The sequence below is a fragment of the Pseudophryne corroboree genome, chromosome 4, assembly GCF_028390025.1.
Source record: "Pseudophryne corroboree isolate aPseCor3 chromosome 4, aPseCor3.hap2, whole genome shotgun sequence".
Taxonomy (NCBI): Eukaryota; Metazoa; Chordata; class Amphibia; order Anura; family Myobatrachidae; genus Pseudophryne; species Pseudophryne corroboree.
The window spans coordinates 369,466,724-369,480,206 of record NC_086447.1 but is presented as its reverse complement, the minus strand read 5'-3'; the positions used below and the strand labels follow the sequence as shown (position 1 = coordinate 369,480,206).

Here is a 13,483-nt window from a genome sequence, read left to right as displayed (position 1 = left end):
TTGAAGAGCCAGAGGCTGGTTATGCTTTGGAGGGGGGACCCCACACAATTTTTTTTCGGGTTTTTTAAAAATCGGAACAAAATTCGTCAAATCGGCCGTTTTTCGTCAGCGGGACTATCGAATCCGTTTTTTTATTGAATATGGTCAATTTCGGCACCCACTTGCCGAAATTAGACGGTCGAATTGTGTCGAATTAAAAACGGACGAAAAATTGCCGCAATTCGCCGCTAATTGCATATTAAGAGGGCTTAGTATTTACACTGCTCCCCCTCCCCCCTTCTAAGACCCCCTGGTACTATTGAGGAGACTTGGAGTGTGGGTATCATTGGTGGCTCAGCGCACCCCTCACAGCGGGACACACGGAGCCGCATGCCCTTCTGTGCCCCCTGGAGCGCAGCCTGTACTCAGTGCTGCGCTCCTACACTTGTGCCGCCTTTCCCGCCGGCGACCCGCTAACCGGGAAGCCAGCGCGGTTCTCACCTCTCTTCTCTCTTCAAGCTCTGTTAGGGCTGGCGGCGTGCTGCAGGAGGGTACGCTGCGCCGTGGTGTGGTTTGCGAATAACTCCCTCAGGAGCTCAGTGTCCTGTCAGCAGAGAAACGGCACCATTAACTCTCCAGGAAGTTGGGCCGTTCTCCCCAAGTCCCACGAAGTAGGCAGGCTGGTGCCAATCAGCCCTGCCTGAAAACAACAAAAGAGAAAATAAATGCAGAAAACTCTTCAGGAGCTTCCCTAAGCATGACCGGCTCCTCCGGGCACATTTTCTAAACGGAGTCTGGTTGGAGGGGCATAGAGGGAAGAGCCAGCGCACCCTATTGATTTCTTAAAGTGCCCAAGGCTACTAGTGGACCCGTCTATACCCCATGATACTAATGTGGACCCCAGTATCCTCTAGGGTGTAAGAGAAATCGTATTGATGCAACTATATATAATTCACGATTTGTTGTATACAAATTAAGTAAAACATCTTATTTTGTATGTATTAAAAAAATAAAAAACGTGCAGAGAATGGGATTTATGTTCTTACATGGTAAATCCTTGGTGTCCAGACTCCAGCTCTCCAGCGATATGGTAACCTGTGCACCCTAGTGGACGAAAAAGAAATAAAAGCACCAAAATAAAAAAATTATTTGAAATTGACTAAATTTAGTCAGAAATCATGCACCTCAGATTAATAGATTATGACTATATAGTAGTCTTGTTAGTCAAATGTTGTATCCTTTATCACGCAAGCCCATATAGATTACGGGCATGGATTATTTTATTAACATTCCTTGCTAAGTAGTGGCCGTCATTTATAATGCTGCCTGTAGCAATAATTCTGTCCATACTGGAATTTGGTAAGCGTCACCCTAAAAAAAAAATGCTTAAACGTACAGTGAACACTGTTAAAAAGATCAAAAAGATCTGTACAGTATTGATCATCTTCAAATTTGATCTTGTGATATCACTTATAGCCAAGTACATGCCCCCACATCTTGTGCTCTCAGATGAACAGTCCAGCTCCAAACTAGGCAAGTTCAGCCCAGGATATTTTCTCTTCTTGACCCTGGAAACTTATAGTTAATTGCTCAAGACTTGCTATTTATGATATAGAGATCATCGTTTCTATATGAGGGAATTGGCCCCCCTTTTTGCAAGTAAATTAATGGTTGCTGTCCTTTCTTACAAGTTTACTTTTTAATTGAAAAGTGTAAGATCCTCTGTTAAACCTATTGATGTTATGTCCATCAAGCCTAATTTGCATCTGTCTGTTTTGTTTAGGCTTTCACTGTTGTCACAGTCTTTAATTCCATGACCTTTGCACTAAAGGTGACGCCCTTCTCGGTGAAGTCTCTTTCCGAGGCTTCGGTCTCCATGGAGCGGTTTAAGGTAAGCAATGCTCCATGGGTCAGATTGTCTGCATGACCTGTTATCTTCTGAGAAAGCATTGACTGTTAGGTTATATATAGCAGAATTTTGCAAAATGAGTTTTAAGATTGGGTTTATATGCATGGCTTCCACCATTACCAGTCACTTCTGTCCATGCAATGAAGTATATTATGCTTTCTTTAATGATTTGATTTTAAAATTGCAAATTTTCTGGCTGCATAATCCTGGAGACACCTACCTCCAAATAATGCACCAGGGCTTCAGTAACCTGCAGTGTTTTCTTTTTAAACTCATTTTTTTGTACTTAACCAGTCTTTAGGTCTATGTACCTAGCGTTATGTCATGCCAGTTAAAGTAACATTGGAGCAGGCAGAGGGACCTATGGGCTGCTGTGAAGGTAATGTAGGCCCACTAGAGCATACAAGCTCTAGAGGAAAATATGTAAAGAAAACAAAGAATACTAACAGAAAGTGATATTTGTTTCAGCTCTAGCAAGTCAAGCTCTGCTGGTCAAACTCCCAGGTCTGCATGTGTCAAGTATCCTAGGTTTAGCTGCACAAGTTACATCTAATGGAGCCTAGCTGAGTTCACTAATGGGTTTTGTTGCTTGTCGGAGAGATTACATGTCAGTGTTATAGGCCCTACACATTGGCCGATCCGCCGCCGAGCTGCCCAACGGCGGATACGGCCGAAGGGCGACCCGGCGGCGGGAGGGGGGAGTGAAGTTTCTTCACTCCCCCCGTCACCCGGCTGCATTGAAGTGCAGGCAAATATGGACGAGATCGTCCATATTGGCCTGCATGTACAGCCGACGGGGGACCAGCGATGAACGAGCGTGGGGCCGCGCATCGTTCATCGCTGGAGCCTCCACACTGCACGATATGAACGTTATCTCGTTCATTAATGAACGAGATCGTTCATATTGTGCAGTCATGTCGGCCAGTGTGTAGGGCCCTTTAGTCTTGCATGTAAAAGTTGATGTAGATGATACTACAGGGAAGTAAATTCATAAATTTAATGTTGCTTTTAGTTTTAAGGTTGATGCATGTTTAGAACTGTACTACTGTTTAGAAGAAGAAAAGTAAAAGTGTGTTAGGCTTATTTCCTATGTGTGTGTTCCTAATTAAAGCTCACCAAGTAGTATAGAAAGATGTCCTGATAACATCCGTTGTTAATGCTACCTGGGAGGGGTCTAGACTGAACATCCTAATTTCAAACATAATGAGAGGTGCTACCATGCTGAGACTTGTAGTTCCACACAGAAATAAGAGCAATTGCAGGTGCACACCCTACGCACTGCTAATGATGATAATAAACAGAGCAAAAATGAGGTGCTTAACATAATTTTAGGCCAAAAAATATGGGTCCACCCACTGTGTCCAGGTGACCTCATGCTTAGGGCTAAGGGTGTGCACCTGCAATTTCTCCTTTTCTGTGTGGAAATTATGTTAACCAAGCCAAGGGCCAGACTGACTGGCGCTAGCTTTTTGACATGGTCCAGACTTCTTATTGTGGAAAGCTGGAGGGGAGGGTTGAATTACGAATGCTCCCAGCCCTTTGCAAACCTGAGTTTAGTTGATTCTAATGAGCTACCTTTTGCTCCGCAGCAGCTTCCTTCCACTGTATAGCCTGATGTTTTTGCTTCCTGCGTGACCTAGACCTGACCTGCTGTCTCATCTTTGCACCTCTCTCACAACCTCCTATCAGAGTTTATTTCTTATGGAAGAGGTTCACATGATAAAGAAAAGGCCATCCTGTCCAAACATCACCATTCAGCTGAAAAATGCCACATTGGCATGGGACACTTCCCATGCCAGTACCCAGTGTTCACCGAAGGCTACCCCCAAGTTGAAAAAAGAAAAGGGGGTTAAGGGCAAGAAAGAGAAGGCTAACTTGCAGAAAGAGGGTCCACAAGCAGTTTTGGCAGAACAGAAAGGGCATCTACTGGTGGACAGTGATGAACAAGCTAGCCCTGATGAAGAGAGCAAAGATATCCAGCTTGCACATTTGAGGCTACAGAGGACCTTACACAACATTGATTTGGAGGTAGAGAAGGTATGTGAACTATTGTATGTAAATTGTAACTATTCTGGACTGTGACAAACACACGATCTCGCTGTTAACAGAATCTATCACGTGTTAAGTCTTATATGTGAATATAGTGCACCATATGAGAGTACAATTAAGCATTTTTCTAGATAGCTGTCACTCATGAAACCGCATAATAAAAACAGTGCGGTTTGTTAATGCTCAGACTGTCTTAAAATCATTCTACTATGTATTATGGTCAGTTGCTGCCCTTGTATGTTACATCAACCCACCTCACGGGCGTCACTGTTGGTATGGACCTAAATGAAGGCCGCTACTGGAAGCAAGCATAATGCATAAATGTGGGACAAAGATTGGCATGCAGACGTTTTGTGCTCTCTACTGATCACAGTATGAAAGCTGGCTAGGCACGATGTAAAACACCTGTTCTCTTTTAATTATACTGTATGATTAGGTTATTTACTCCTTGGAGGATGTTACTTTGCTTTTGCTGCTGTAGTACTACCATTTGTCTGTTTTAGCCACAGCGAGTGAGTTTAGCATATGATTTTTATATTTGTAGAAATGTGCATCTGTTATGGATATAAATACACTGAGCAATGCATAAAAAAAATGTAACACCACTTACATTTTTCTTTTCCCATGTTTCTAGGGGAAGCTAATTGGAATATGTGGTAGTGTGGGCAGTGGAAAAACATCTTTGATTTCTGCTATACTGGGTCAGGTAATTGCATTAAGAATATACCCCTTTATGTCTTTTTCCATATTTACTGTATGTATTGCTCATATATTAGGACTGGATTTATGAATGTGTTCACGGTATAATGGCTCTCTGCACACAGACATTATTTTATGGCTGTCATTTTTGCACTTGTTTTTTTTTTTTTTTTCGTGCACAACCTATTGCATTTGTTTTCTTAGTAGACATTGGTTGATCATTCTCCTTTTTAACTTGCAGATGACTCTTATTGAAGGCAGTGTTGCTGTCAATGGTTCATTTGCCTATGTTGCTCAGCAAGCATGGATATTGAATTCAACCCTAAGGGATAACATCTTGTTTGGGATGGATTATGTTGAAGAGCGGTATGTATACAACTTTTGTGTAAAATAAATAAATAACAAAAAGCAAACATGTCACAGTAAATTTTTAGTTTCTTAATGCAGAATTTTCAGAACATAATACAATTCAGGGCATTAGCTTTTGGCCTCTGTCTTTCAAACTCTGATCCACTCGCAATACAGATCATGTACAATGGATAGGCATGTGTTAAATTCAGGCCTATTTATAGTATTCTGAGTACTGAACATTTTTATATACTGCATCGGAGAGTTATTTGTATTGGTTCTAGTGTTTTCAGAGATATTTGTGGCATTTTCTTGATATGTTTTTCTTGTTCTAGGTACAACAATGTGTTAAGTGTTTGTTGTCTGAGGCCTGATCTAGCCATACTGCCCAACAGTGACTTAACTGAGGTGAGCTCACAGACAGTCATACGTTTTTAGCAAAAGTGGGTTGTCGGAACACTTTTTTATTTCTTCAGATTTGTGTAAAACTACTTACAGGTATGACGGGGTATTTTACCTTGCTTTAGTCAGAACAGTGTTCCCACGTTTTGTTTTTTGATTGTTTTGCCTAAACATTTATTAGAAGCATTCTTAGTGTAAATTCATTACTTTTTCTCTGACGTCCTAGTGGATGCTGGGGACTCCGTCAGGACCATGGGGATTAGCGGCTCCGCAGGAGACAGGGCACAAAAATAAAGCTTTAGGATCAGGTGGTGTGCACTGGCTCCTCCCCCTATGACCCTCCTCCAAGCCTCAGTTAGGTTTTTGTGCCCGTCCGAGCAGGGTGCAATCTAGGTGGCTCTCCTAAAGAGCTGCTTAGAAAAAGTTTTTAGGTTTTTTATTTTACAGTGAGTCCTGCTGGCAACAGGCTCACTGCAACGAGGGACTTAGGGGAGAAGAAGTGAACTCACCTGCGTGCAGGATGGATTGGCTTCTTAGGCTACTGGACACCATTAGCTCCAGAGGGATCGAACACAGGCCCAGCCATGGAGTCCGGTCCCGGAGCCGCGCCGCCGACCCCCTTGCAGATGCCGAAAAGTGAAGAGGTCCAGAAACCGGCGGCAGAATACTTTTCAGTCTTCATGAGGTAGCGCACAGCACTGCAGCTGTGCGCCATTGTTGTCACACACTTCACACCAGCGGTCACGGAGGGTGCAGGGCGCTGCAGGGGGCGCCCTGGGCAGCAATGAGAATACCTTGTTCTGGCTAAAAAATACATCACATATAGCCCCTGGGGCTATATGGATGTATTTAACCCCTGCCAGGTCTCACAAACTCCGGAGAAGAGCCCGCCGAAATAGGGGGCGGGGCCTATCTCCTCAGCACACAGCGCCATTTTCCTGCTCAGCTCCGCTGCGAGGAAGGCTCCCAGGACTCTCCCCTGCACTGCACTACAGAAACAGGGTAAAACAGAGAGGGGGGGGCACTTTTTTGGCGTTTTTTGATATATATTAAGCTGCTATAAGGGAGACAACACTTCTATAGGGTTGTTCCTATATATATATAGCGCTTGGGTGTGTGCTGGCAAACTCTCCCTCTGTCTTCCCAAAGGGCTAGTGGGGTCCTGTCTTCGATAAGAGCATTCCCTGTGTGTCTGCTGTGTGTCGGTACGTGTGTGTCGACATGTATGAGGACGATGTTGGTGTGGAGGCGGAGCAATTGCCGGTAATGGTGATGTCACCCCCTAGGGAGTCGACACCGGAATGGATGGCTTTGTTTATGGAATTACGTGATAATGTCAGCACATTACAAAAATCAGTTGACGACATGAGACGGCCGGTAAACCAGTTAGTACCTGTACAGGCGTCTCAGACTCAGACACCGTCAGGGGCTGTAAAACGCCCTTTACCTCAGTCGGTCGACACAGACCCAGACACGGACACCGAATCTAGTGTCGACGGTGAAGAAACAAACGTATTTTCCAGTAGGGCCACACGTTATATGATCACGGCAATGAAGGAGGCTTTACATATCTCTGATACTGCATGTACCACAAAAAGGGGTATTATGTGGGGTCTGAAAAAACTACCTGTAGTTTTTCCTGAATCAGACGAATTGAATGAAGTGTGTGATGAAGCGTGGGTTAACCCCGATAGAAAACTGCTAATTTCAAAGAAGTTATTGGCATTATATCCTTTCCCGCCAGAGGTTAGGGCGCGCTGGGAAACACCCCCTAGGGTGGATAAGGCGCTCACACGCTTATCAAAACAAGTGGCGTTACCGTCTCCTGAAACGGCCGCCCTCAAGGATCCAGCGGATAGGAGGCTGGAAACTACCCTGAAAAGTATATACACTCATACTGGTGTTATACTGCGACCAGCCATCGCCTCTGCATGGATGTGCAGTGCTGGGGTGGTTTGGTCGGATTCCCTGACTGAAAATATTGATACCCTAGATAGGGACAGTATTTTATTGACTTTAGAGCAATTAAAGGATGCTTTTCTTTATATGCGAGATGCTCAGAGGGATATTTGCACTCTGGCATCGAGAGTAAGTGCGATGTCCATATCTGCCAGAAGAAGTTTATGGACGCGACAATGGTCAGGTGATGCGGATTCCAAACGGCATATGGAAGTATTGCCGTATAAGGGGGAGGAATTATTTGGGGTCGGTCTATCGGATTTGGTGGCCACGGCAACAGCCGGGAAATCCACCTTTTTACCTCAGGTCCCCTCCCAACAGAAAAAGACACCGTCTTTTCAGCCGCAGTCCTTTCGTTCCTATAGGAACAAGCGGGCGAAAGGACAGTCATATTTGCCCCGAGGCAAAGGAAAGGGTAAGAGAGTGCACCAAGCAGCTTCTTCCCAGGAGCAGAAGCCCCCCCCCCGGCTTCTGCAAAGCCCTCAGCATGACGTTGGGGCTTTACAAGCGGACTCAGGGGCGGTGGGGGGTCGACTCAAGAATTTCAGCGCACAGTGGGCTCACTCACAGGTGGACCCCTGGATCCTGCAGATAGTATCTCAGGGTTACAGGTTGGAATTCGAGAAGTCTCCCCCTCGCCGGTTCCTAAAGTCTGCTCTACCAACGTCTCCCTCAGACAGGGCGACGGTATTGGAAGCCATTCACAAGCTGTATTCTCAGCAGGTGATAGTCAAGGTACCCCTCCTACAACAGGGAAAGGGGTATTATTCCACACTATTTGTGGTACCGAAGCCGGACGGCTCGGTAAGACCTATTCTAAATCTGAAATCTTTGAACCTGTACATACAAAAATTCAAGTTCAAGATGGAGTCACTCAGAGCAGTGATAGCGAATCTGGAAGAAGGGGACTTTATGGTGTCCCTGGACATCAAGGATGCTTACCTGCATGTCCCAATTTGCCCTTCACATCAAGGGTACCTCAGGTTCGTGGTGCAAAACTGTCATTATCAGTTTCAGACGCTGCCGTTTGGATTGTCCACGGCACCTCGGGTCTTTACCAAGGTAATGGCCGAAATGATGTTTCTTCTGCGAAGAAAAGGCGTATTAATTATCCCTTACTTGGACGATCTCCTGATAAGGGCAAGGTCCAGGGAACAGCTGGGGGATGTAATAGCACTAACCCAAGTAGTGCTGCAACAGCACGGGTGGATTCTGAATTTTCCAAAATCTCAATTGACCCCGACGACACGTCTGCTGTCCCTGGGAATGATTCTGGACACGGTTCAGAAAAAGGTGTTTCTTCCGGAGGAGAAAGCCAGGGAGTTATCCGAACTTGTCAGGAACCTCCTAAAACCAGGGAAAGTGTCTGTGCATCAATGCACAAGAGTCCTGGGAAAGATGGTGGCTTCTTACGAAGCGATTCCATTCGGCAGATTCCACGCAAGAACTTTTCAGTGGGATCTGCTGGACAAATGGTCCGGATCGCATCTGCAGATGCATCAGCGGATAACCTTATCGCCACGGACAAGGGTGTCTCTTCTGTGGTGGTTGCAGAGTGCTCATCTGTTAGAGGGCCGCAGATTCGGCATACAGGACTGGGTCCTGGTGACCACGGATGCCAGTCTGAGAGGCTGGGGAGCGGTCACACAGGGAAGAAACTTCCAGGGAGTATGGTCAAGCCTGGAGATGTCTCTTCACATAAATATACTGGAGCTAAGAGCGATTTACAATGCTTTAAGCCTGGCAAAACCCCTGCTTCAGGGTCAGCCGGTGTTGATCCAGTCGGACAACATCACGGCAGTCGCCCACGTAAACAGACAGGGCGGCACAAGAAGCAGGAGAGCAATGGCAGAAGCTGCAAGGATTCTTCGCTGGGCGGAAGATCATGTGATAGCACTGTCAGCAGTGTTCATTCCGGGAGTGGACAACTGGGAAGCAGACTTCCTCAGCAGACACGATCTACACCCGGGAGAGTGGGGACTTCATCCAGAAGTCTTCCACATGATTGTGAACCGTTGGGAAAAACCAAAGGTGGACATGATGGCGTCTCGCCTCAACAAAAAACTGGACAGGTATTGCGCCAGGTCAAGAGACCCTCAGGGAATAGCTGTGGACGCTCTGGTAACACCGTGGGTGTTCCAGTCAGTGTATGTGTTTCCTCCTCTGCCTCTCATACCAAAAGTACTGAGAACTATACGGCAAAGGGGAGTAAGAACGATACTCGTGGCTCCGGATTGGCCAAGAAGAACTTGGTACCCGGAACTTCAGGAGATGCTCACGGAAGATCCGTGGCCTCTACCTCTAAGACGGGACCTGCTTCAGCAGGGACCGTGTCTATTCCAAGACTTACCGCGGCTGCGTTTGACGGCATGGCGGTTGAACGCCGAATTCTAAGGGAAAAAGGCATTCCGGAAGAGGTCATTCCTACACTGGTAAAAGCCAGGAAGGAGGTGACTGCACAACATTATCACCGCATTTGGAGAAAATATGTTGCGTGGTGTGAGGCCAGGAAGGCCCCCACGGAGGAATTTCAATTGGGTCGATTCCTACATTTCCTGCAAACAGGATTGTCTATGGGCCTCAAATTGGGGTCCATTAAGGTTCAAATTTCGGCCCTGTCGATTTTCTTCCAGAAAGAATTGGCTTCAGTTCCTGAAGTCCAGACTTTTGTAAAAGGAGTACTACATATACAGCCCCCGGTTGTGCCCCCAGTGGCTCCGTGGGACCTTAATGTAGTTTTGGATTTTCTCAAATCACATTGGTTTGAGCCACTCAAATCGGTGGATTTGAAATATCTTACATGGAAAGTAACCATGCTACTGGCCCTGGCTTCAGCCAGGAGAGTGTCAGAATTGGCGGCTTTATCGTATAAAAGCCCATATCTGATTTTCCATTCGGACAGGGCAGAACTGCGGACGCGTCCTCATTTTCTGCCTAAGGTGGTGTCAGCGTTTCACCTGAACCAGCCTATTGTGGTGCCTGCGGCTACTAGCGATTTGGAGGATTCCAAGTTGCTGGACGTTGTCAGGGCATTGAAAATATTTATTTCAAGGACGGCTGGAGTCAGAAAATCTGACTCGCTGTTTATACTGTATGCACCCAACAAGCTGGGTGCTCCTGCTTCTAAGCAGACGATTGCTCGTTGGATTTGTAGCACAATTCAACTTGCACATTCTGTGGCAGGCCTGCCACATCCTAAATCTGTCAAGGCCCATTCCACAAGGAAGGTGGGCTCATCCTGGGCGGCTGCCCGAGGGGTCTCGGCATTACAACTCTGCTGAGCAGCTACGTGGTCGGGGGAGAACACGTTTGTAAAATTCTACAAATTTGATACCCTGGCTAAAGAGGACCTGGAGTTCTCTCATTCGGTGCTGCAGAGTCATCCGCACTCTCCCGCCCGTTTGGGAGCTTTGGTATAATCCCCATGGTCCTGACGGAGTCCCCAGCATCCACTAGGACGTCAGAGAAAATAAGATTTTACTTACCGATAAATCTATTTCTCGTAGTCCGTAGTGGATGCTGGGCGCCCATCCCAAGTGCGGATTGTCTGCAATACTTGTACATAGTTATTGTTACAAAAAAATCGGGTTGTTATTGTTGTGAGCCGTCTGTTCAGAGGCTCCTACGTTTGTCATACTGTTAACTGGGTTCAGATCACAAGTTGTACGGTGTGGCTGGTATGAGCCTTCCCCGGGATTCAAAATCCTTCCTTATTGTGTACGCTCGTCCGGGCACAGTATCCTAACTGAGGCTTGGAGGAGGGTCACAGGGGGAGGAGCCAGTGCACACCACCTGATCCTAAAGCTTTATTTTTGTGCCCTGTCTCCTGCGGAGCCGCTAATCCCCATGGTCCTGATGGAGTCCCCAGCATCCACTACGGACTACGAGAAATAGATTTATCGGTAAGTAAAATCTTATTTTTTCTTTTCTTTGTTTTGTAGATAGGAGAGCGTGGAGCAAATTTGAGTGGTGGTCAGAGACAAAGAATCAGCCTGGCGAGGGCTCTGTACAGCGACCGCAGCATTTACATACTTGACGATCCTCTCAGTGCCTTAGATGCCCATGTTGGCAACCACATCTTCAATAGTGCTATCAAAAAGCACCTGAAGTCTAAAACAATTGTGTTTATCACCCATCAGCTTCAGGTAATAGGCAGAGCCACGGGAGTTGCTAGGAATGGTGCCTGGGTGACATAGACTGAACAAATGATAAATTTCACACACCCTCTGTCATTCTGTGCCCTCTCTAACGCTTTCTACCTCCAGTATCTTGTGGACTGTGATGACGTGATTTACATGAAAGAAGGGTGCATCACAGAAAGAGGAACACACGAGGAACTCATGAAACTTAATGGAGAATATGCTACCATTTTTAACAACTTTCAGCTGGGAGACGCACCTCATATTGAGGTAAAAATAATCTGTATTTTCCATCTTCTTTATATTCGGGTGTGGTTCATTAGGTCGAGAATGTCTAGGTCTACATGAAAATAGGCAGCATAAGGGTTTTTTTTTTTTTTTAGGTTTTTGTGGTTTCAATTTTTAACTCTTAGTACATGGACCCCCAATTAGTGTATTGCGTCCCCTCACATGGCTCCCTTTGCTCACCATGCTTCAGGCAAGGTGCCTCCCTCTGCTACCGCTGCACTCCACAGGTTTCCGTTCCTAATTGTAGTCCATGTGGATTTTAAAGTATGAAGAAGTTGTAAAAAAAAATTAAAAATTGAAACTCCTGTTGACAATATGCCGTGTCAACCTATTGACTGTCACCCTTTTTATTGTTGACCTAAAGACCGGGTACCTTTTTTGTATTCATAGTTATTACATTGTTCAACTAATAGCACACCACTATTGCTCTTTACAGTACACTTTTCTGTATTTATAGCAGTAGTTAATTTCTACTACAGCACTGCAAATAAAATATATATATATATATATATATATATATATATATATATATATATATATAAATTTATTTTGAACCTCCCATGCTTGTAGACCGTTATAATAGTAGTTATGTTGAATACTTATCGCTAAAGGTTTCACAGAAATACAAAGTAGTCTAGAGTGAACAGGAGCTGCAAGCACTTATATCCTCCCTCCATATGCGAGTAGTAATCGTCCCTGTATTACGGTTGATCTACCCTGAATCCAGTAACTTTAGTCCTGGATTTCTGCTGAGAGACCTCATTCAGGGGTTGAGGAATGTTGCTGCCTGCAGCTCTGGGGCACATCTGATATCCTAAACACCGGCACCACTTGTTGCTAGTAAATCTGTGACTCTGCTTACTGTAAAATTTAGTAACGATCAGGAGTCCCCGCTGGAGCCCTTCCTGATGCAAGAGTCCTATAGTAAAGGTGGGCAGCCTTGCATTATTTACCTCCTCTAGTACATAACTGGGAAAATTAACTTCTACATAAGGAGCTGCTGGATATCAAAGTCAATTATGGTACCTACATTTCCGTTTTTTCAGCACAGCTCTCTTGGGGGTAAATCAATCCGATTCTACTTAACATTTATCTATCTGCTTCTAGAAGGTAATAGAATCTGGTTGCTATGGCCAACATCACCGGTTCTAAAAAAAACAAAAAAAAAACCTCCCACCTTAGTAAATTTACCCCTTGGACTCAAGCTCCCAATCAGTGTTATTGGTTGTCTGCTGTCGTCTGATCTATACGGATAGGGGGCCATCTCATTGACTTGAAAGCCAAAATAATTCTGGAGGTGTTACCATAATACAAATGAGTGAAAATTCACGTACAACAAAAATAAAAACCCCTTAATCCTAGCAGCCAAATACCAGAACCCTCTTCTTGGGCCCTAATAGGAAGAAAGAAAATTACTGTATTGATACATTTGCATGATTAGTTGTCTTGTTCATTGTAAACACTGTTAAAGATTGGGGAGTGATGAGGGTTATGTGAGTTGGTATACGTTTAAATCACTTTCCTGGATCAATCCATTTGTCTAGAACCAGCTCACACCTTCATTCCTGTCAAGGTGCATACACATGGTGCGTTTTTCCGTGCGACATGGACTATATAGTCCATATCGCACGGAAACATAGTGCATATCGCACATGTGTAAAAGCGGACGATGCCGATGTGCGGTCCCGCGGGACCGCCATCACAAGGAAAT

General features: G+C 45.2%; 1 protein-coding gene and 1 long non-coding RNA gene across 4 annotated transcripts in view; one reads left to right on the top strand and one right to left on the bottom strand.

Annotated features, from left to right (window-relative positions):
* ABCC5 (ATP binding cassette subfamily C member 5) overlaps positions 1-13,483 on the top strand; it is a 201,748-nt gene that overhangs the window by 100,023 nt on the left and 88,242 nt on the right. Inside the window, exons 10-16 of one of the 3 annotated variants that reach the window (XM_063916576.1) lie at positions 1,763-1,870; positions 3,578-3,925; positions 4,572-4,643; positions 4,878-5,002; positions 5,320-5,392; positions 11,287-11,490; positions 11,611-11,754. In XM_063916576.1, coding sequence (XP_063772646.1) covers positions 1,763-1,870; positions 3,578-3,925; positions 4,572-4,643; positions 4,878-5,002; positions 5,320-5,392; positions 11,287-11,490; positions 11,611-11,754 — 1,074 coding nt within the window. Of the gene's footprint in view, positions 1-1,762; positions 1,871-3,477; positions 3,926-4,571; positions 4,644-4,877; positions 5,003-5,319; positions 5,393-11,286; positions 11,491-11,610; positions 11,755-13,483 lie in introns of those variants that run through there. The other 2 variants (XM_063916578.1, XM_063916579.1) reach the window with 2 other exon arrangements.
* The window catches only part of LOC134909575 (uncharacterized), a 55,684-nt gene that overhangs the window by 6,730 nt on the left and 35,471 nt on the right, over positions 1-13,483 (bottom strand). The window contains exon 2 of the long non-coding RNA XR_010175974.1: positions 1,026-1,083. This is a non-coding gene — a long non-coding RNA (uncharacterized LOC134909575). The remainder of the gene's footprint in view (positions 1-1,025; positions 1,084-13,483) is intronic.